Source organism: Colossoma macropomum, unplaced genomic scaffold, assembly GCF_904425465.1.
Source record: "Colossoma macropomum unplaced genomic scaffold, Colossoma_macropomum, whole genome shotgun sequence".
Lineage (NCBI taxonomy): Eukaryota > Metazoa > Chordata > Actinopteri > Characiformes > Serrasalmidae > Colossoma > Colossoma macropomum.
The window spans coordinates 4,914,202-4,937,193 of NW_023494805.1; the positions used below are offsets into that span (position 1 = coordinate 4,914,202).

At 40.9% G+C, this 22,992-nt stretch overlaps 1 protein-coding gene across 1 annotated transcript in view; it reads left to right on the plus strand.

Annotated features, from left to right (window-relative positions):
* esyt2b (extended synaptotagmin-like protein 2b) overlaps positions 1-22,992 on the plus strand; it is a 76,701-nt gene that overhangs the window by 40,583 nt on the left and 13,126 nt on the right. Inside the window, 8 exon segments of the mRNA XM_036596814.1 lie at positions 6,104-6,224; positions 7,763-7,939; positions 9,007-9,089; positions 10,457-10,505; positions 12,032-12,121; positions 14,926-15,006; positions 19,004-19,063; positions 21,958-22,032. Of these exon segments, the coding sequence (XP_036452707.1) occupies positions 6,104-6,224; positions 7,763-7,939; positions 9,007-9,089; positions 10,457-10,505; positions 12,032-12,121; positions 14,926-15,006; positions 19,004-19,063; positions 21,958-22,032 (736 nt within the window).

A 22,992-nucleotide genomic window follows, 5' to 3' on the forward strand; every position in this document is an offset into this window, starting at 1 on the left:
AGCCATATCGCCCCCTACACTTCCTGTAGTGTATTACAGTCTGTCAGAGTGACTGTGTGGATCATATGAACATTATAGAGGCTTTTTAAATGAAACAGTAGAAGCCATATCGCCCCCTACACTTCCTGTAGTGTATTACAGACTGTCAGAATGACTGTGTGGATCATATGAAGATTATAGAGGCTTTTTAAATGAAACAGTAGAAGCCATATCGCCCCCTACACTTCCTGTAGTGTATTACAGTCTGTCAGAGTGACTGTGTGAATCATATGAAGATTATAGAGGCTTTTTAAATGAAACAGTAGAAGCCATATCGCCCCCTACACTTCCTGTAGTGTATTACAGTCTGTCAGAATGACCACATCAATCATTTGATCATTTTAAAGTGTTATTTTTTACATACATTTTGCATTACCAATAAAACTGTGTTGGCTAATTGTCAACTAATGGTTATACTGCTGTGTGATGTTTTTGTATGACAGGGAACTGGCAGAGCCAACTCTGGCGTGTAGGACATTCCTGCATTGAAAACTGTGATATATTAGATTTGTGTAATTTAATTATATACATGAATGTCCACATGAATAAAAAATTACATCAACATCATTTTTGTCTATCAGTTTACTTACGCTTGGCAATATCATGTTGATGTAGCCATATTTTATTCATGAAAATATGCTGTACACATTTGAATCAAAGAATTTCTGGCTTAATTTGACTCATTCAGCTCATTAACATGCCTTTTATACACTGAATAATGCATCAGGGTGATCTTAGCTGTAGAAATGAGACCCCCAAACAGGCACAGCCTATGATACAATATTTTTTCCCTTTAATTTAATCTGTGAGATCTCAAGACCCTTGAGACCCCTTCACTCCCTGCTCAGGCTGTTTCATGAGGCTGTTGAGACTGTAAACACGATAAACGTTTCTTTAGCAAAAACAAACAAATAAACGAGCCCCTAATACCCATTAACCCTGCAGTCCAGCTGCGGGTGCATCTGTTCCTTCTTCGGCTCTTGAAGTCTATAAGTGCCTGAGAGGAGCCGGGCAGGGATGTTTACTATTACCGCTGATCCTGAGTCAGCTATTATCTGCACTTCCACAGAGTTAATGATCATATAAAGGAAAAACTGCGCTTGATTCAGTTGTGGTGCACTGTCAGGGTTGTGGTGCACTGCGACAAGCAGGCCACTGTAAAGAGTGCAGAAACAAACTACACTTATCTAGAAGTAGGGTTACTTCAGAGACGGAATGTCTTGAGGGTTCTAGGAAACATATACATACATACATCATCTAAACCGCTTATCCTTCTGGGTCGCGGTGGGGTGCTGGAGCCTATCCCAGCTGTCATTGGGCGGAAGGCAGGATACACCCTGGACAGGTCGCCAGTCCATCGCAGGGCTTCTAGGAAACAGTTCTAATAAAATCTTAGAAACTTGTCTTACGACCATTTTCAATGGTAATGATTGGTTCTTATGATAAGAACCGAAAATAATCATATATATACATCATAAGAACCAAAAAGGTTCTGCTCTTACGATGTCTTTTAAGCTTTTGACAACAGAAGAACCGTTTTTGGTGCTATATAGAACCATATACAACACATTCTCCATCAATCTGAAGAACCATTTCACCATGCAGATGCATGCGGTTCTTCGGGTGTTTACTGTTCTATAAATGGTCTTTAAAAAGATGGTTCTTCAGGGGGTTCTGTAGTAAAGAAAATGGTTCATGAACACTCATAGAACCCTTTGCACGATTAAAGGGTTCTTTGCATGGTGAGATGGTTCTTCAGATTGAGGGAGAACGTGTTGTAGATGGTTTAATGTAGAACCTTGAAAAGGGTTCTTCTATTGTAAGAAGCTTGATATCATAACAATGGAAGAAGCCTTTTGGTGCTAGATGGAACCCTTTTCAAAGAGTTTCTAGATACACATTCTCCATCAATCTGAAGAACCCTTTCATGATGCAAAGAACCCTTTAAATCATGCATGTTCTGTGAGTGCTCATGGTTCTATATACAACCAGGTTCTTTACTAAAGAACCCTTGAAGAGCTTACTTTACTCACTTCAAAGCACAGTGTCCGTAAACTTTTGGCCGGCGTTCTGGGTCATTTAAGTTACGGTGTCTGTCAGTCGGCTGGTGAAAGGAACTGCAGTGAAAATGATCTGAGTGGACAGGAGGAGGGAGGAACGGGTCAGCAGTGACTTTCAGCTTCCAGCAGAAGAGCTGACACTTTTAGACACGTAATCACACTGAGAACTGCAGAGAACGCTCGAGCCTTGGAGCCCTGGAGCCCCCCAAACACCCCCCAACCCCCCATCTTTGTGCTGACTGTGCACTCTGCACTGTGAGTTTGAATATACTGTACTGTGTAAAATGTTTTGAAGCCATTTGTCTCAGCTGTAAGAGTGTTTCGAGTGTAAGAGTGAACGCCAGATATCTGATGTCTTGCTGCTGTCCAGCTGTTGCATAGATTTGTTAGATTCCACCAGCAGCTGCTGATTTAATTTAATGAAAGATTGATTAGAAAAACTATGTATTAGACACAAATAATGCTGGGCTTCCTTGAGGAGAGGTCTTAAAAATTCGTATCCCTCTGGCGTCTGAGAACGTTTACTCGATTTTTCCATATCTTCTTAAACTGTCCTTTAAAAGCTTTTACATATAACATGATCCTCATATGTTTCATATCAAAATGCTCCGTTATCTTCATCACTACTTTCCAAAACAACTGTAAACTCTCTGCACACCATTTCACATGAGTCTCCGATGTGGACTGAATGAAGAATGAAGGGTTTCCGGCGTGACGGTCAGTCCTTAGTGATTTCCTGAGTGTCCATTGGTTAGTTTCACACAGAATGTAGACGGACACACGAATCCACCAGTTCCACGCGGTGAGAGGCAGATGACGTATATCTCAGCCCCTCTTCATAGGCTCATAACTCCGGATGTGAGTCTCGTATGATCTCGAGATAAGATGGAATGGAAAGGGCGACTCTACAGATTCAGGAACTGAACCAGATTTTTGATCATCACAAAGATACAGAAACAGATATAGAAACATTGAATTTGAGACGCAGGCCATATTTGTGGACCCCAGAGGGTTAAAAATAGTGGTATCTATGGGGGATCCTTGGGACGATGCCATAGAAGAACAACTTTTGGTTCCCTAAAGAATCCTTTAGTTTCTCTAACACTCTTAAAGGGCCTTTATAAGGGAAAACTGAATTTCCCCCCTTTTTGAAATGAGTTTGGTGTAGTATGTAAACATTGTTAGAGTTTAAAGCAGACCTTTCAGTCTTCAGTCCTCAAATGGAAACTGTTGTGATTTTGTGATGTCACGGAAACCAACACATTTACACATATCGGCCCATTCAGCCCCCAGCAGCTCAGCTCCGCCCGTTTGCACTGAAGTTATAAGGAGTGTTACAACCTGTATTAGTTTTGAATAAGACACAGTACAGGGCAGCCAGTCAGAACAGAGCTCATTTACATATCTCAGTCTTAGGCTGGGAGTACGCCACATGACTTTTTGTCTGATTTCAAGCTCGATTTGCCCTTTGTGACAAATGTTCACAATCTGAACTGATTTTCCAGGTCAGGAGCTCAATCAGAAGCGACTGACGATGCGAATGATCTGTAGTGTGAGAGGAGAAACGAGTGAATCTTTAGCCCTTCGATCGAACTCTGAAGTGATCAGAGGCCCTCCAATATTATTAAACATGTTTGATATTTACACCTCAAAATATTCACGAGTCCTGCAGTGTGAGAAGGTCAGAGATTTACTCAACGAGCAATTCAAACAGCCAATCAGAGAGCAGAAGAGCAGAGAAACCGGTGAAGAGACATGCATGAACAGTGGAGGCAGAGGAGCTGCGTGTAAAACACAGGCAGATAAAAGCTGATATCATGTTTATATGTTGATCCAGTCATCAGGTCACTCTTTTTACAGTTCCAGCTCAGCTGCCAGTTTGTATTGAAATATTTCTCCAGCTCTCAGAGTGATATCAGCGTTTCTCACTACATATTAATCCCCGGCATAAAAGCACAAACAGGTCCAGTGAGTTTAGCTTTGTTTGTGTCGTGTGATCTGAGGAGATCTGGGAGTTTGAGTTCTTATGTGTAGCCCAAACTCGTTATACTATATGTGTTATTCTCTCTCTTTGCCTCGTCGTCTAGTCCGAGCCCCCTCACAACAACAAGACAAGACAAGCAATTCTGTGACAAACTGACGTTACCTTTGTGATGCTCTCCGTTTTAGAGATGTGTTGAGATTTGAAAAGTCATGTAGTGAACGCCTGGCCTTACAGGCACAGTAACAAAAACAACATTTTTAACTGTAAGGGATAAAGAGAGACTGGCAAAAATGAATTATGACTGTTTTTGGAGCATAAAAATACACAGATGTTATAAATGGACCTCATGGGGAAGATGTCATTTAGGGCTGTGTTCTCTGTAGAGGATGTTTCACCTTATTTTATCAACAAAGCATGTAATTTGCCTGTGTATGAGAGGGAGGGCCTGTTTTTAAAACAGAAGGGTGAAATTTACATGACCAAAAATCTGCACATGGGGGCGATCGGACGATGCCTTTATAGACACGAGGGCTGCTGTAGCTCGTGTTTAAAACAAAGCAGTTGTGCTTCTTAGGGGGCGGGTTAAAGCGTTTGATTGACAAGTAGGTAAACGCCAACACAGCGATTTGAGAGAACAGGAAAGACTAAGATGATCAATGAATATTCAAAAACTCATAACACATATAATAATAAATAGAAAACAGAGTGTGGTAATCTTTGTGTGCTGCTCAGCTCCACATGTTGAAAAACAATTAAAATGTCCAAAAGTTTGTAGACACCTCCTCATCCAGCGTTTGGTCTGAAGTGAAGGGTGTTAATAGGGAGTTCGTCACACTTTGCTGCAGTAAAAGCCTCTGCTCTTCTGGGAAGGCTTTACTCTAGATGGTGGAACATTGCTGTGAGGATTTGATTGAGCATTAGTGAGGTCAGGTGCTGATTCTGAATGATCAGTTCTGGATCACTCCAACTCATCCCAAAGGTATTGGATGGAGCTCATCACTCCAGAGAACACAGTTGCACAGCTCCACAGCCCAATGCTGGTGGGCTTTATACACCTGTAGCCTATGCTCTGCATTGAGCATGGAGACCTTAAGCTCATGTGTGACTATTTCAGAGAGTCCCATTCTATTGGTCATTGCTTTTCTATGAGATTATGCAAGCTGCTTGTGTGCAAGTAGCTGAATTCACTCATTAGAAAGGTTGTCTGGATGCTTTTAGACATGAAGTGTAGTTTAACGCGTTGTGTGCTATAATTTGTCTTTAGGTTGAAAATGAATTTATGTAAAACTTATCTGACGATGCAGCAAACGCTACGAAAAGAACACATTTGTGGGCGGAGAATGGATATGACAACTGACCTAAATTGAATCACCATGACGAATTGTCACTGAGTGTGTTTACATGCACTTATTAATCTGATAACTACAGAAAATCTGCTTTACAACCAGCCAGTAAACTCACAGAAGAAGACGTGACGTAAACGTAACGTAAATCTCAAATTTCATGACGCTGCTTTTTTAAAAACATCACTCCACTTTACCTGAAAATATGAACATGCATAATCTATAAGATGAAGAATATTTAAATCCTTCATTTCGTCAAGCGTGTAGTTGGTTTCAGCATCACTCCAACAATGTTTTGCTGCATCTTGCGGCAACACTGCTCGCTACAGCCGGTACATCCGCCTGTTTCCACAGACTGAGAAATCCGAAAGAAATCAGAGTAAGAGTTTGCAGCACTGAGGAATCTGATTACTGAGCTAAAATCCAGTCTCTTTATCGGACTTCTAGACCTTACTCTGATCTAAGAAATCGGAGTATGGTGTTTACATGCCCGTTAATCAGATAACTGCAGAAATCCAATTCTAATCGGATTATTGAGTGCATGTAAACACACTCATTGACTGACTCGGTCAATTTTGTGACATTTGTAGAGACAGATTTCATTAAGAGCTTGAACTCTTGGCTATGTTTGTATGAGGAGGACAGCATGATTATTTGTGTGTGGTCTCTGTTCACAGTGGTTTCTCGGACAACCTGATCCAGGACATCATCTACAGCTACCTGGTGCTGCCCAACAGAATCACTATACCACTGGTGGGCGACGTGGAGCTCTCACAGCTCCGCTTCCCCATGCCTAAGGTGAACCACATAGACATGCTTGTTTTTATACCTTAACAGAATGTGGAGTCATACATACAACAGGTCAAACAGGTATATTATACACTCACTGAGCACTTTATTAGATACACTAACCTTGTTTCTACACTCACTGTCCATTTTATCAGCTCCACTGACCATATAGGAGCACTTTGTGGTTCTACAGTTACAGACTGTAGTCCATCTGTTTCTCTGCATACTTTGTTACCCTGTTCTTCAGTGGTCAGGACCCCCACAGAGCAGGTATTATTAGGGTGGTGGATCATTCTCAGCACTGCAGTAACACTGACGTGGTGTGTTAGTGTGTGTTGTGCTGGTACGAGTGGGTCAGACACAGCAGTGCTGCTGGAGTTTTAAACACTGTGTCCACTCACTGTCCACTCTATTAGACACTCCTACCTTGTCAGTCCACCTTGTAGATGTAAAGTCAGAGACGATAGCTCATCTGCTGCTGCACAGTTTGTGTTGGTCATCCTCTAGTACTTCATCAGTGGTCACAGGACGCTGCCCACAGGATGCTGTTGGCTGGTGTCAAGCCAACCCAGGAGTAGCGGGCCTTCTCCAGAGTGCTGAGGAGCCAGGAGATGCGTTTCAGCACCAGTGTTGTGGACAGCGAGGTCAACGTGGCCAGAAGGTGGACGGACTCTCATTTAGCTCGGCTGGGAGCTACTAATGAGACCCCAGCTGCACCTTGTCCACACTCTGTACCTACCCTTTAAAAAGAGAGTGAGGAGGCAGAAAGGGCGAGTTGGGTCAAGCTACCAGTTACTGTTCTCATTGTGTTCCTGTTTCGTTTTCCTACAAGTAGACGACGCCAGACCGGGCGGGAATTTCGCCGTGTGCCTACGGCTGAGCCCTGGGTTTCCTGCCCGCCTGTGCGTTTTTTTTTTTCTCCTTTTGTTTCACTTGGGTTTTCTTTTGTGTCAATAAACGGCCCTCTGTTGGGTGTGCCAAGCGTCGAAATCATCTCTTTCTCCTCTGTGTGGCCCCAGGAGTCTTTCCGACTCACACTGGACATTTTTGGTTCTCAGTCCAGCAGCACTGCTGTGTCTGATCCACTCAGACCAGCACAACACACACTAACACACCACCACCACGTCAGTGTTACTGCAGTGCTGAGAATGATCCACCACCCAAATAGTACCTGCTCTGTGAGGGTCCATGGGGGTCCTGACCACTGAAGAACAGGGTAAAAGGGGGCTAACAAAGTATCAGAGAAACAGATGGACTACAGTCTGTAACTGTAGAACTACAAAGTGCACCTATATAGTAAGTGGAGCTGATAAAATGGACAATGAGCGAAGAAACAAGGAGGTGGTCATAATGAGTGTAGAAACAAGGATGATGGTGTATGTAATTATATAAATGCATATATAAAAGTACCTTTATATAATAATAATGTCCATCATACACATGTATGAATTTTTATTATCTGTAATTATAGGTAAGAGTTTTCTGTGTGTTTTCAGGGTGAACTAAGTGTGTATACTTACTCTGTCTCTCTCTCTCTGTATTATTAGGGCGTATTGAGGATTCACTTTCTCGAGGCTCAGGATCTGGAGGGGAAGGATAAGTTCCTCGGCGGTCTGATTAAAGGAAAATCTGACCCATACGGAGTCCTGCATGTGGCCAACCAGCTCTTCCAGAGCAAAACCATCAAGGAATGTCTGAACCCAAAGTGGAACGAGGTGTTTGAGGTGAGTTCATACAGTGGAGATTATTAGTAAATGACCTCTCCATGTTCCTCCCGCAAGGGCGTTCTTTTATATCTACTGTTGGACGTCCTTACAGAACGCTGGCAATAATCCACTCCAATCTGATGCGAAACTTTTAGCAAAACACTACAGCACTGTGCAAAAGTCAGAGACAACCTGTGTTGACTTTAAGTCTAAACAGCCGTTTAGCACAGGTTATTCATTTTTCAGGAGATGTTTCTGAAGAGATTAGATATACGATAATCCACTTGCGTAAGGAAGTAGAGCATCAAATGAAAATAAGTGAAAAGCTGGAGTTCAAAAACTGATTAAAAGCTAGAGAGAAAATGGGCCTCCTAACAACCACCTGGAAGACCTGGTAGACCCCAAAACTGCCCCCACCAGATAAACAGCGCTTAAAGCTTTCATCTCTGAGAGAGAGGAGAAAATCAAGCTGCTCCAGATCTGAAAACATCCACAGGTGTTTCTGTCCATCCTTCCACTGTGAGAAGATGACTCAGCGCTGTGGGTCTGAAAGGATGTGTAGCTGATCAAGAAGAACCTCACTGAGAAAAGGAGACGGACACACCAAACAAAGAAGCTGAACAATGGACTGACCACCCCAGAGTCCAGACCTCAACACCACTGAATGTGTTTGATTACTTCAGAAAATCAACCAACTTCTAAGACTGAACTCTGGAGGTGTGTCTGCAGAATTACTTGAGGAACTGAAAGTGAGTCTCCTGAAGAGAACGGAAGCTGTTAAGAAGGTACAGAGTGACTCACTGACACTCAAACAGCCGATATTAGATTTAGTTGTTGAGGCTTTTGTATAACTTTCTGGTAAACATTTGTTTCCTACTTTGTTCTGACACAAATATCTTGTACTTAATGGCACTTTTGACTGGAAACTGAACAAATGAAGGCTGGTCTCTGACTGCTGCGCAGAACTGTGGCATTTCGCTCTAAATGACAGGCGTCAGTTCTGTCATTTAAAGCCCAAACAGGTTATTTACACACATTTTCATGTTTTAGCATGATTTATACACTGGGTGTGGCTGTGTGTTCAGGCAATGGTGTATGAGCATCCTGGACAGCATCTGGAGATCGAGCTGTTTGATGAAGATCCAGACAAAGACGACTTCTTGGGCAGGTACCACCATCCTGATGACCGCCCCCCCCCCACCTGTCACACTCTATTTCTGTGCATTTGTGTATACCTTGAGAGTTTTCTATTATATGCTATGCTTGACTTTGCTTATAATAGAGCCCATCTTCATGTTTATGTAAGAATTACGTAAGAATTTAGTAAATGATTTTATATTATTACTGTGTTCATCATATGATCATATGATTTGTTGTGGTATTTGTGAACATCCCTCTTGTTTTGAGGACTGGGTATATAATAAGTAAAGGAAACGCTGCCAGTATGTGCATTTGCTGATTGAGAGAGTAACTCTGACTGAGACTCAGTGCTGAAAGCTGATTGCAGAACTACAGTTTTAAGGGCCTGTTAAAGGTTTAAATCAGAGATGTGAGACTCCAGGGTTTATATGTAAGTATCTTGTCTCATTAAAGGGATCGTTTGGCCAAAAATCAGATTCAGAGTTTATCTCCTTCTTTATGTTAATGGGGGATTAATTTCGTCACTAAAACCTGAAAACTCCATATGGAATATCTGTTTGTTGATTTAGGTGGGCTTATTAGGGGCTTTTCCTTTTTCGCTCTTTACTAAATGAGCAGTCTGACTTTACCGACTTCAGTTCTAACCTCAACAAACTAATTGAAAAATCTGTCTATAGGTTCATTCAGTAGCCTTAATCATTACATGTGTAAATGGTGTGTAAGTGTTTTATATATGTATAAATGTATAAGTTAATTACACACACCTAATTTGTAAGTGGATAAATTCATTATGTAGTCTACAATAATAATAAATGAAGGGAGGTCTCTGACTTTAGCACTGTACTGTAAGTACACTGTTAAAAATATGGTGCTTCAACAGTTGTAAAGTAAGGAAAATGGTTCTATATAGAACCATGAACACTCAAAGAACCCTTTGCATGATTAAAGGGTTCTTTGCATCATGAAAGGGTTCTTGCAAGAAATGAGCAAGAATATGCTATAGACAGTTCTATATAGAACCTTTTGGAAAAGGGTTCTATATAGCACCCAAAAGATTCTTCTATTGTACAACCTTGTCATTGTAACAATAGAAGAACCCTTTGGGTGCTATATAGAACCATCTACATCAATCTGAAGAACATTTCATAATGCAGAGAACCCTTTAATCATGCAAAGGGTTCTTTGAGTGTTCATGGTTCTGTGTAGAACCATTTTCTTTAGTAAAGAACCCTTGAAACACTGTATATTACTGTATATTAAGTAGGGCTAATTGGAAAGTGTACTCTTTAGGCCTAATTAATGTTTGTATTAGTGTGTCGAATATGATTAATTGATTAATGTCTATCAGATAATTAATAAATGTGGTTGTAACGAGCGTGTGGTCTTGTGTTCCAGTCTGATGATTGACCTGACAGAGCTTCATAAGGAGCTGAAGGTTGACGAGGTAGGCCTCATTACTGCTGCGCTTCACTTTCTACCTCACGTCCCTAGCAACGGTTGCTAACGGTTCCAGCTGGACCCTCACCCACTCATCGGGGAGTTCTGCAGACGAGATCTCTCGGAGATTTCTCTGTGGGATTCGGAAGTGGCACATTTGTGAACTGCATAACTGAATAATTCATGTCGTATTAGAACTCAACACAAGTCATTAGTGTAGTTATTACGTAGTGTGAAGCAAAAACGTTCATTATTATTTTCCAATTTGACTCTTAATTCCAGCATCAGCTTCAAATAAAGCCACATTTATCACCCCTTAAAATTGTCAGCTTATTACATACTAAGGCTTATTATTCAGTAACTACAGGGACTTCAGTGCAAACGGGATGAGCTTTTCTTAGGTTATAGAAGTGTGTAATAACACTTTGGGCCCACTTTGGGTTCTGGGTGTTTAAAGGGTTAACGCCTTAATTGGCCAAAAGTTTAATTACATCCTTCAGTACCACTTTCGAATAAGATCACCCTTATAAAGCATTTATGCATGATTTAATATTAGTTTGTTAATGGTTATAAGTTAGGTCATAAACACTTTAAATACCATTAATAAGCAGTTATAACACATTACTAATGATGTGAGAAGACAAAATATGACCAGTAAACATCAAAATCTGAGGTTTAACAGTATAAATGAATGTGAGTTGACCATTAAGCAAACAGGTCACTGTTCCCTCTTTTATTTATGTGTTTTACCTGCTCATTAATTTTTTTAAGGTCTTTATGACCAAATTAATAATCACTAATAAACTAATTCTCAACCATTCATAAACACTTTATAAGGGTAAACTTGTTTTAAAGTGGTACCCACACTATAACTTAAGAATAGCTCAGCCAGTTTGCATTGAAATCCCTGCAGTTACTGAATAATAAGCCTTAGTATGTAATCAGCCTGGGACTTTAAGGGGTTAATAACACAGTGGGGCATATTAGTGTATTAGCTCAAATATTTCAGATCAAGTTTGTCAATTAGGTTAATTAATTATGTGCTCTCTTGATTTATTTCTGCATCTGCTGCTATTTTTGCTACGTCACATTTGTTTTTATTTTGTATGGAAACACAAACAGTACTGTGCAAAAGTCTTCGTCAGCCAAAAAAATCTCCTCATTAAGTCTGTTTCTGCCACTCACCGTATAGCTTTTTAATGAAAGAGGGGTGTGAGATTCTTAAAATATTTTGTGTAGTTAATTATATTTATCCTATAGTCTCAAATTCGGCCCTAAAGAAAGTGTTTTCCATTTAAAAAGCAATGCATGCAATGCGGTGTTTATATAAGCAGCCCAGTGTTTGTGTTACTGATATTACTGATATTCATTTTTCCTTTATTTTGCCAGGAAGTCTCGTTGAGATCAAAGAATCTCTTTCAAAAGAGACACCTGGGTGCCATTAACAGACATTCTCGGATGGTCTAAGACTTTTGCACGGTTCTGTAAATGTGTGTGAGTGAGACTGAGAGTGTGTTATGTGGGTTATTGCAGTGGTTTGATCTGGAGGAGGTCTCCAGTGGGAAGCTGCATCTGAGGCTGGAGTGGCTCTCTCTGCACTCAGACGCTGAGAAACTAGATCAGGTACATTCACACCAATGCAGTTCACACACACAAACATCGGCACCAGCGGCCGTTTTACAGAAACGTCTTAAGTCTGTAATCCTATCTGTTTAGTCACCATGACGACTTCAGTTAGGACTGAATTTAGGACAGAAGATATTACTATTAAGAACAGTTCTTAAGTTCATCATCTCATCATTAACTCCAGATATGAAAACAGTATCACACAAATATCCTAACTAGACTAAACCTCCTAAATACTGTCCTAACTTTAGGATGAACCCCAGAAGTGTCTTAACTTTTGTTTAACCGTATGTTTCTATCGTTTTATGCTGTATCAGGCAGCACAGTTCACTATAACTAGCATAATGGCGCTTTGACTTATGAGGGTTTTTAACAGCGTTTTAAAGATCTCAGACTCTGCAGACTCGATCTCCACCATCCCTCTGATTACCTTGGTGTGTTAATGTTGATGATGAAATATTACAGTGATGGTGGTGAATAATGAGGAGACAGAGCTGACGTGTTTATTAGGGGGAATAACTTTAGCACGCTCAGCTAAAGTGTTTGGGAAATGGAGACTGAAACTGCAGAGTGGCGATGCTCTGATAAACAGCAGGGGGCGCTTACACAAGGTTATCACACTTTTTTTTGTTTGACCTTTTTTTACATCAGTAACAGTAGCGACAGTTAGCTATCTGGCTAACTAACTTGATTATTTTGATTACGTGTTTACCGTTTTCATTGGTTGCTAGGTAACAGTTGATTGAAGACAGTTGATTGTTGGCTTCGATCGAGTATGTTAATATTTCCTAACTTGACGTGAGATGCTGTAAGATTAGATAAGATTCCTAAATTAAGATCAGATTTGCTTCTGTAATACGAATTTGTGAAAATCTTATCTTGACCTGTTTTAATTTAAGACAAAAAGAGAGGAAGTTTCTGCAAAATGTCCCAGAAGGACAGCTGTCTGGGTTAAACATAGCATTAAAAACACAGCCAATTATATTTGACCTATAACACATACAATGATGTCATTTTCTGTGCTGATAGAAATCATATCCAAAGGTAAAGTTCAGTGAATTCGTCATTAAAGAGGACCTATTATGTTCATTTTCATTTCTTTGTTCACCCTCTGCCTGAAACGCTCTGTGTGCTCTGATTGGCCAGACCTCCCACTCTGTTCTGATTGGTAGACCTCCAGAGCAGTACCGCCCCTCACGTTCCGCCCCTGTCCTGCAGTGAGCAGACAGACCCTTCTCTCCTGAGCAGCTGTAAACTCCGCTGTGGCTGTTTCTCCAGCAGCGTCGGTTCTGCCGGATCAGTTTGATCCAGAGTGGATCCTGAAAGTCCGGTCAGTGTCTTCACCACACGCTACAGCACTGAACACACGCTTCCTCCTCCAGGAGCTGCTGTGCTCTGTGTGAGGGCGTGCCGAGTGCTGAGCTCGCCGGTAGGCGGGCAGTAAGGACTGTGTTATGAGATGATGTCATCCTGTAACAAATTCCAACGAGGCATTTCAGGCAGCTGAGAAAAGTGGTTTCTGTGGGAGAGAGTTTCTCCTGGAAAAGCAAAATAGGTCCCCTTTAACAAGTCTTGCATATTTAAAAAGGAATTCTATCACTTTTTAAAACATTTCTTAGTGGTTGAGATGTAAACAGAGTCATTCAGAGTGGTTTGGTACGAAATGCTGTTCTAGAGAAACGTAATGAGTCAGACTTGTTCACAGTGGTGGTGATAGGAACCAGACGTCCTCCTCTAAAACCTCCCTCACAGAGAGTTACTACATGAAGTGTTTATGAATTCACTGATGTCTGAGACACTGTTTCACAATAGTTTTGAGAAGATTTTGGCCAAAAATGTCTTTGCTGTTGATGGCGTAGAGGTACATGCAGGGTGTTGTGAGGCAAAATAGTCCCCAAAGAAACCTTTTTAAACTAGCAACATGGCCAGAATGAAAGGTTACACCGATTCACCACAGTTACTGCCACAAAAGTATTTTCTGTCTAATGCATAGAAATGGTCCATAAATGATTAAACAGACAGATTATAAATACCCCCAGTGCAGCCACTCTGACCCAGAGCGCTCACTCACTATCAGACATCAACCCAAAACGTGCACTCGGTGAGTTACAGGTCACACTGTGAGTCGTCTGTATCTGGAGCCACTGATCAGGTCACGTTGACATGCACCTGTGGATGGAGTGATGAGCTAAACGAAGGACAGATCACTCACGAGCGGTCATTTTACTCAGTACTGTAATATTTTGGTTTAACAGTCACTCTCTCTCTCTCTCTTCTCTCTCTCCCTTTCTCTGCCTGTCTGCCTCTCTCTTTTCACCTTCCTCTTTTTCTGTCTTTTCCTCCCTCTTTCTCTCATTTCTACTCTGTCTCCTTTTCTGTCTTTCTCCTCTCTCTTTCTCTCTCTTGTTTCTCCTCTTTCTCTTTTCTCTCTCTTTACCTCTTTACCTCTTTCCCGCTCTCTCTCTATCTTTTTTTGTCTCTCTTCCCTCTTTTTACTCTCTCTCTACTCTATGCTCTCTCTATCTCTCTCTTCTCTCTCTCTGTTACTCTCTCTCTCTCTCTCTCTCCTCTCTACGCTCTTTCTCTCTCTGTATCTTTTTCTCTGTCTTCCTCTCCCCTCTCTCTTTCTACTCTATGCCCTATCTCTCTCTCTCTCTCTCTCTCGTTCTCTCTCTGTATCTCTCTTTTCATCTCTCTCACTCTCTGTCTTTTCTCTCTCTAACTCTCTTCCTCTCTCTCTCTCTCTCTCTCTCTCTCTCCCTCTCTCTCTCTCTCTCTCTCTCTCTCTCTCTCTCTCTCAGGCTCTGAGGAGTATGAGGAATAATGACAGTCTGTCTTCTGCTCTGCTGGTTGTTCATCTGGACTCAGCCCGGAATCTCCCGGTAGGATCTGCAGTTCAGTCTGTCTGTCACTCTCTCGCTCTCAGAGGAGGAACATTCATTTACACATACCGACTGTTTGTGTTGTGACCTTTCAGCCCTCTGACCCTCTGTGACCTCTGAACACATCATCAGTGGGTGACCTTCTTTCTGAGCTCGTCACCTGTCCGTTATGATAACATTCCAGCTAAGAGGGATTAAAGATCAATTCAGGAGATTTAAGTCACATCTTAAATCTCCCGTCTCAGCTTTAAAGTCGGAAATCAGAACACCTTGTTTTTCCTTAACGTGATGTATTTCAGACTGAAACTCTGGTGGTAAATAACTGTGCAGGACATGATTTGATTCTTTTGATTGAATTGTGAAAAACGGCTTTGTGGAACAAACACTGAGTCAGACTCAGACGGTCAGCAGGTTCTGTCTGTTTTACAGAAAAGCCAAAGGAAAAAATATAAACTACCAGATTTTGTCAAAACATTAAATACTACAATATTTTGATGTGTTTCTGAAACACGATTCATTATTTATTGCTTGATTTTAACCCTCTCAGGTTTATGGTTCTGTATGCGACATCAAAGGAAAGAATAGATATTTCGTGAATGCTCCCTGCTAGAGACGTACTTTCACCTCTGATTGGTCAACAGACTCGACTCAGGGCGTCAGTGCACGGCTAACAGTCCTCCTAACAGCAATAACTCTTTCCAACATGGAGAAATGGATAAATAATCACAGAAGACATTCAGTGTTGAATTTATCTTATCATTATGGATTAATTTTACAAAACCTCCAAAAAGAAACTGCAGTTCAAAGCTTCTGAAAGGGATGCAATCATGTCCTTTGATGTTGCATACGGCAGTGTCAACCTGAGAGGGTTAATATGTATTTTTTTACTGTATAAGAAATAGATGAGGTGAAGCAGTGACTGTGTTTGCGCTGATGATTGGTCACGTCGAGGGAAAAGAGGGAAAACATGCTAAGATTTCATTGGTTGGCATTTAGAGGAGGGCAGACATCACTACACTTCAATCAAAGCTTACAGAGAAACAAAGATTTTGTCTTTTGAATGATAAGACAAGTGTTGAGGTGTTTAAAAACTCCAGCAGCACTGCTGTGTCTGATCCACTCGCACCAGCGCAACACACACTAACACACCACCACCACGTCAGTGTTACTGCAGTGCTGAGAATGATCCACAACCCAAATAGTACCTGCTCTGTGAGGGTCCATGGGGGTCCTGACCACTGAAGAACAGGGTAAAAGGGGGCTAACAAAGTATGCAGAGAAACAGATGGACTACAGTCTGTAACTGTAGAACTACAAAGTGCACCTATATAGTAAGTGGAGCTGATAAAATGGACAATGAGCATAGAAACAAACAGAACTGTGACATTACTTTATTTTGACAGGTTCTGTAGATAGTAGTGCTGTCTAGGAAGACTGTATAAAGTGTAGCTAGCCTAGCCTGATCCAGGAAGACCACCTCACTGACCTGCTCTCCTCTGAATCCCCCTGAAGAGCGTGTTCGAGGGCAGTTTCGGCTGTGGGAACGCGAGAGAGCGGAGGGCGTCCGGGCTGGTCTTTAGTGAAAACTCTTCTTCTCTCTGTAGGAGTCTGTTTGTGAGTCCGAGAGCTCCCTGCATCCGGGTGTTGGAGCGCTAATGTTAGCCGCTCAGCTAACAGTCTGACTGGGTTTACAAAACGGTGTCTTAACAAAGTTCAACTTTAACAGAAACTGATGGGCTTTAATCCCAAGAGCATGCGGATGGTGTCAGTACATGTTTCAGCATGTCTGCGACTGATATCGTTATTTTACAGTACATATTAATCACAACAAATCCCTTATTATATTAATAAACCCCTTATATTAATAAGAGGAGTAAAAGATGAAATAAACTCAAATGACACACCTACAACTGAATAAATACACTGGATTACATCACAGCTGTCAGAACGTCTTAAAGATTAATAGATTTCTCCATAGATAGAGAGACAGACAGACAGACAGATAAACAGACAGACAGATAGAGAGACAGACAGACAGACAGACAGATAGATGGATGGATAGATAGATAGATAGATAGATAGATAGACAGACAGACAGACAGATAAATAGACAGACAGATTGATAGATAGACAGACAGACAGATAAATAGACAGACAGATTGATGGACAGATAGACAGACAAACAGGCAGGCAGACAGACAGACAGATAGATAGACAGAGACAGATTGATGGACAGATAGACAGACAGATAGACAGATAGATAGATAGATAGATAGATAGACAGACAGATAGATAGATAGACAGACAGACAGACAGATAGATAGATAGATGGATAGATAGATAGACAGACTGAAGAATACACTAAGCAGTCGTGTACATAGAAATAGGACCCTATAAAAAGCTAATGTACAGTATACATTCAGTGTTGTGTGTACGTTGTATTTATAGAATCGTGTTTATATGTACGCTGCACTCTTCTCTGTACTTCTTTAATATGTTCTGAACTGTTTTCCTCCTCCTCTTTTCATTTCTGTAACATTCTGAGTTATGACTGATGAAAGCTGGTGTAGCTGACCGTGTCCGAAACGTCTCCCACTCTGTAGTCTCTGCTCTGTAATGAAGGTCTGAAGGTTAATAGTGAGACGGCTAATGAACAGTGAACAGTGTTCAGGCTAAATGAAGGCTGTTAGCTCAGAGAAACGTTGGTGACATTTCGCTCGAGTAGTGAAGCCTCTGGAATATGTTCACTGCTCCTTCCTTCAGTTCTGCTCATTCATCATGGGATGAGGAAGTGTGCTTCCAGTGTTCTCTCATCTCCACGTCTCCGACTAGTGTTTCCTGACGAGTGTTCTGTAGTATCAGTCACTGCTTGTCAAAAGTCTGGGTGCACATTTCCATCTTCTAGAATTTTATGGAATACATATATATATATATATATAGAGAGAGAGAGAGAGAGAGAGAGAGAGAGTGCTGTTAAATTTTTTGTTGTTTTGTACTTTTTTGCAGAATTTTAAAATGCCAGCTGTCCTTTATAACGTGCTGAAATTTTATCAAAAATCAAAAATATTTATCAAATATTTACATATTCAGAAATTCGGACTCCTCCATAGTTTAAACACCTGAAAGGTTTGGACGCTGACATCACAACAAAGGGAATATAATGTGTTGCCTTTGGCTTTATTCCCAAAATAGACTCTTAAAAAGGATAGTTCTTCAAGAGTTCTAGAGTCCTTTAGTAAAGACAGTGGTTCTATGTAGAACCATGAACACACTAAGAACCCTTTGGATGATAAAAGTGTTTGTTGCATCATAGAATGGTTCTTCAGATTGATAGAGAACGTGCTGTAGATAGGTCTATATAGAACCTTTTTGAAAAGAGTTCTATATATCACAAAAAAGGGTTCTTCTATTGTTACGATGTCCAGCCTGTAACACTAAAACAACACTTTTAGGTGCTATATAGAACTGTTTTCAGAAGGTTCTATATATAGATCTATATAAAACACATTCTCCATCAATCTGAAGATTGCTTCCATGATGAAAAAGACCCCTTTAATCATTGAAACGGTTCTTTGAGTGTTCATGGTTCTATATAGAACCATTTTTTTTACTAAAGAACCATGTTTTTAAGTGTGTAGGACTTTAATCAGATGTTCCTTCAAATGGCAAAATCTAAAATGCTGTCTGTTTAGTATGTTATGTCCTTTTTTGAACCTACAAGGGAAACAGGCCCAATCAGGGAACAGTGCAGTGCTGTCAGCAGAGCAGCGCTGCTTGGTGCAGTAATGGGTTAAGGGTCTTGGCTGAGAACACAACCAGATACGACCCATCAGTTCTGAGTTTTGAACCCACTATGTTGAGTCACTGCGAACCGAAAAATGTTCAGAGACCTTTGAAGGGCGACGTCTATGTGAGCTAACCTCCATCCTCTGTCATGCACACTGTCCCTTTCCTAATAACCCTCCTCCGTTTTCTCCCCCACTCATCTTCCCCAAAGAGCGAGCAGCTTGAGTTTAACGCCGACGCTCCGAAACACCCGTACAGAGGTTTACTGAAGGTACTATGGAACAGCATGCTGAGCTTCACCTTCCACAAAGTGCTGCGTTCAGTCTGGATCACACTGCGCTTTAGTGTAGATTTGTAGGAGGCTGATTGATATTTGGTTGGTGTGCTGTTCTGCTGTACTGCATGTGTGTCAGCTTCATCATTTGCTGATCAGGTTTATTTTTTGGTCTTGGTTTATTAGTTTATGTTGACATTGTGACTGTGATGGTCTGTCAGGGCTCTCGTCTTCCATAAGGCCCGACCGATATGAACAGTTTCATTCTGATAGACTGAATTTAAGGAATGACAAATTCTGATGAGTGAAAATATGATCCGTTGTAGTTATATGAGGTTAAAATGAACCCACTTAAAGACCCACTTCTCTGAAAACTGTTAATTTTATGGGTCACACTAAGGCCCAATCCCATTTCTTATTTTTACCCCTACCCCATGTTTTCGAGTGTCATCCTAACCCCTTGGAACAGAGTTACAGTGGGTAGTGTCTGAAATCTTCCCTCTGAAATGGGACCCTCAAATAAAAAGAGCAATTAACAGCTACTAGCGCTGCTCTGTAGGAGACCCTGCCAGTCTGCAGTGACAGCAGAGGAGGGTAAAGTTCAGCTCCTCACTGCTGGGCTTTAGTTACATTTAGGGCATCATATGCCTTCAAAGAGGGGGGCAATTATTTATTATCACCCACCCCTAATTCTTCAGTGATATGAAGCTGAAGTCAGATATTCACCAGCTTCTTGTTCGAATTTTCCTATTCCACCTTAAATGGAGCAGCAGCTACATTCAGGCGCTTCAGGCGTCAGAACATCATTTAAGGTGGAACAGGAAATTTAGCTAGCTGGCTACCAAGACATCAGCACTTCTACTAGCAATTTTTCTTGCTTGTTATGAAGAAAAAAGAGCATAATACATTGAAACAACATTAAACTAAGATAATACAATAATTTTCATAATTTCTAACGGAGAAAATTCTCTCACTTGTGTGTTTCTTTGGTCTCTTGTTCAGCCATCTGGCTGTTTTTTTTTCTTGTTTTCTCATAACTCTCTGTTTGGAGTCTGAAAAACCTCCGTTTGGAGGGTCATGTAGCCCTAACGCTTCACCCTCCCCCTCTATCTCAGCAAGAATCGGGACACCCTACCCCTAGACGTGAACGCACAAAACGGAGGGGTAGGGCTAAGTGGTCGGGGCGAGGGGTGAAATGGAATCGGGCCTGAGTCATACCACTCAATACCACCTTACCACAACCTTAATGAAGCAGGTTGATAGAAGTTTTGGTGATGTATTTTGACAGAAACGACTGTTTGGGTGACTATTGAGTTCAAGTGTTAGCAATGTTAGCTTCACTGCTCCAGTTAAGAACTAATACAGCTTAATTTGGACTCCAAACATGTTTTGGCTGATCGAGGACGTTTGGGCCAAGTGAAAAGTTGTGTGCATTTGGTTTTTCGCCGGACGGTTCCTCTGATGTTAGCTGATTTTATCGATTTAATCGGCCAAATGATTTATCGGACGGGCCCTAATTTTTGTCACCGCTCATTAGCTCGGCATGCGTCACCCATCCACCCACATACACGTTCACAGAAAGTGTTTTTACCATCTGTCCGTCTCCTTCGTCCATCTGCAGCTCTATTTCAGTGTAATACGTTAGAAAATAGATTTGATTCTTACTGCTAATTGGAATCTGTTCGTCTGCCAGCAGCAGTTTAGACCCTCGTGAGAGGAGTTCACCAGAAGAAAACTCGAACGTTACTGTTCTTCTTTGAGCATTATGCATGGCAGTGAATATGATCATAAAACAGCAGCGCTTTGGGAAATGGATTCCTCATTAACATTCAGCACGACTCACTAACATGACCAGACCTGCCTGCTCAGTGTCACTGAGCTGCGCCTGTGTGTTTGTGTGAACGTGAAGGTTTGGGATTGTGTGTTCAACCGTGCCTGTGAAACCTTATAATGTTCTGTTTATATTAGTATGTACAGTATTACATGCAAAAGTTTGGGCATCCCTGGTAAATTTACATGTCTTGTTGAGGTTCTAAGTAAAAATAAGTTATACATATTTTACAGAGAACTCACTGCTGTACATTTTAATACACTGTGTATTAAATGTGTGCCTTAAACTAGCGGGTGGAATTGGAGACGACTAAATTGGGGAGAAAATCGGGTAAAAATAAAAAAATAAAAAAATAAATAAAATAAAAAATGTGTGCCTTAACTTTTGCACAGGGCATATTTTATGTTGTTTTTTTTTAATTCAGCCAATTAACAGTGATTGTTCTCCGCAGAGGTTATGTTGACTTATTTACACTTAGAAAATCAACAAAGCATGTACATTTGATTAGGGGCGCCCACACTTTTGCAAACGACTGTACATATCAACTGGAAAGAATTTATGAAGATGTGATTATCTCTGTATTAATAATTAAGACTTAATTTTTCAAATATTTTTAGTCACAAGTCAATTTGTTTGTAGCAAAACAATGACAAAATCCAAATTTGTGAATAAAACTATGATGCTTAATTACAAACGTACTGTTGCTGTCTAAAAAAAACAAGTATCTCCAAAAAAGTATGTTTACCATGGAAGGCAAAAACTTTTAATGTAAGTTAATGTACAGAGATTTTATTCCATAGTCCATTCATCACACAATGTAAACGGAAGCTGCTGTGTTTATGTAGAAAACTGAAAATGAAGGAAAATGGAGATACTTGTTTTCTTTGAACACGATGAAGTGGATTCTGTTAGGTGTTCATACCAAAGATCATCACTTTAGACCAATCAGAATAAGTTCTGTGGCATCCCTCTAAGTGTAGTTGTTGAATATGAATGGGTTAAAAGTAATGTTAACAGCTGGTGTTTCAGTGGATGAAATCGTAGATGTGTTGTTTTGCAGTCTGGGAGGAAAGTGAACAGTGATCCGAGTCCATACGTTCAGTTAACGGTGGGACAGAAGACCTACGAGAGCAAGGTGAGTAAACGATCTGCCTCTTTGTCTACCCCCCACTAACTTACTTACTTCATTTGTGAAAATCGACCTGACGCTGAACGAACAGTACCCATCGGCATCTTTTACACACTAAAGCTGCACTATGTAAGATCTGGGGATTTGGAGACCTCTCTGGTGAAAATGTGTAATTGCACGTAGCGCATAGAAGAACATTTTGTAGCGTGAGTTGTGATCCGGCCTCCTTCCCTGAGCAGATAAATCTGACGACTGAAAGAGAATTCAAAGAGAACTCAGTCTAAACTTGGTGAAGGAGCGTCTCTGAGGATGTGAGTGAATTATCTACTATTGTCATCACATCTTCATCAGTATGATGTTGATTCTGAGATCATTTGAGACCTAAACATCGAAACGGATCTTCTTTTTGAGACTGTGTGCTAAAATTAGTACTAAAGATGTGCAAAGTGGTGTGAAAAACTCCCTCTGACTTCTAAATGATTATTTCAGGCTTTACAGGGCGACTCGCAGCAGCGCACACTCACCATGTTTTAGCCTGTTTTTATTCTCCTAACTCAGTAATGAACAAATTTTACATAGTGCAGCTTTAATTGCATGTTTGTCTTCATTTCATCATCCATATTTTTCAGATACAAACAAAAGCTATATATAGCGGTGGTTGGTATAGTGTAACACCTCTAGTGGGTAACACCTCTGCCTTCTATGCTGTAGACTGGGGTTCATTCCCCACCTGGGTGAGCACCCTACACTATACCAATAAGAGTCCTTGGGCAAGACTCCTAACACTACCATCTACCAAATAATGTAAATGTAATATACATTGTTTGTTGGCAACAAGTGTTCGATCATTGAAAGCTCAAGGTACAGTTATATGTAAAAGTTTGGGCGCCCTTGGTCTTGTTTTTTTTTTCTTAGTGTAAATAAGTGAACACATCCTCTACAGAGAACACACTTCTGCACTTTTTA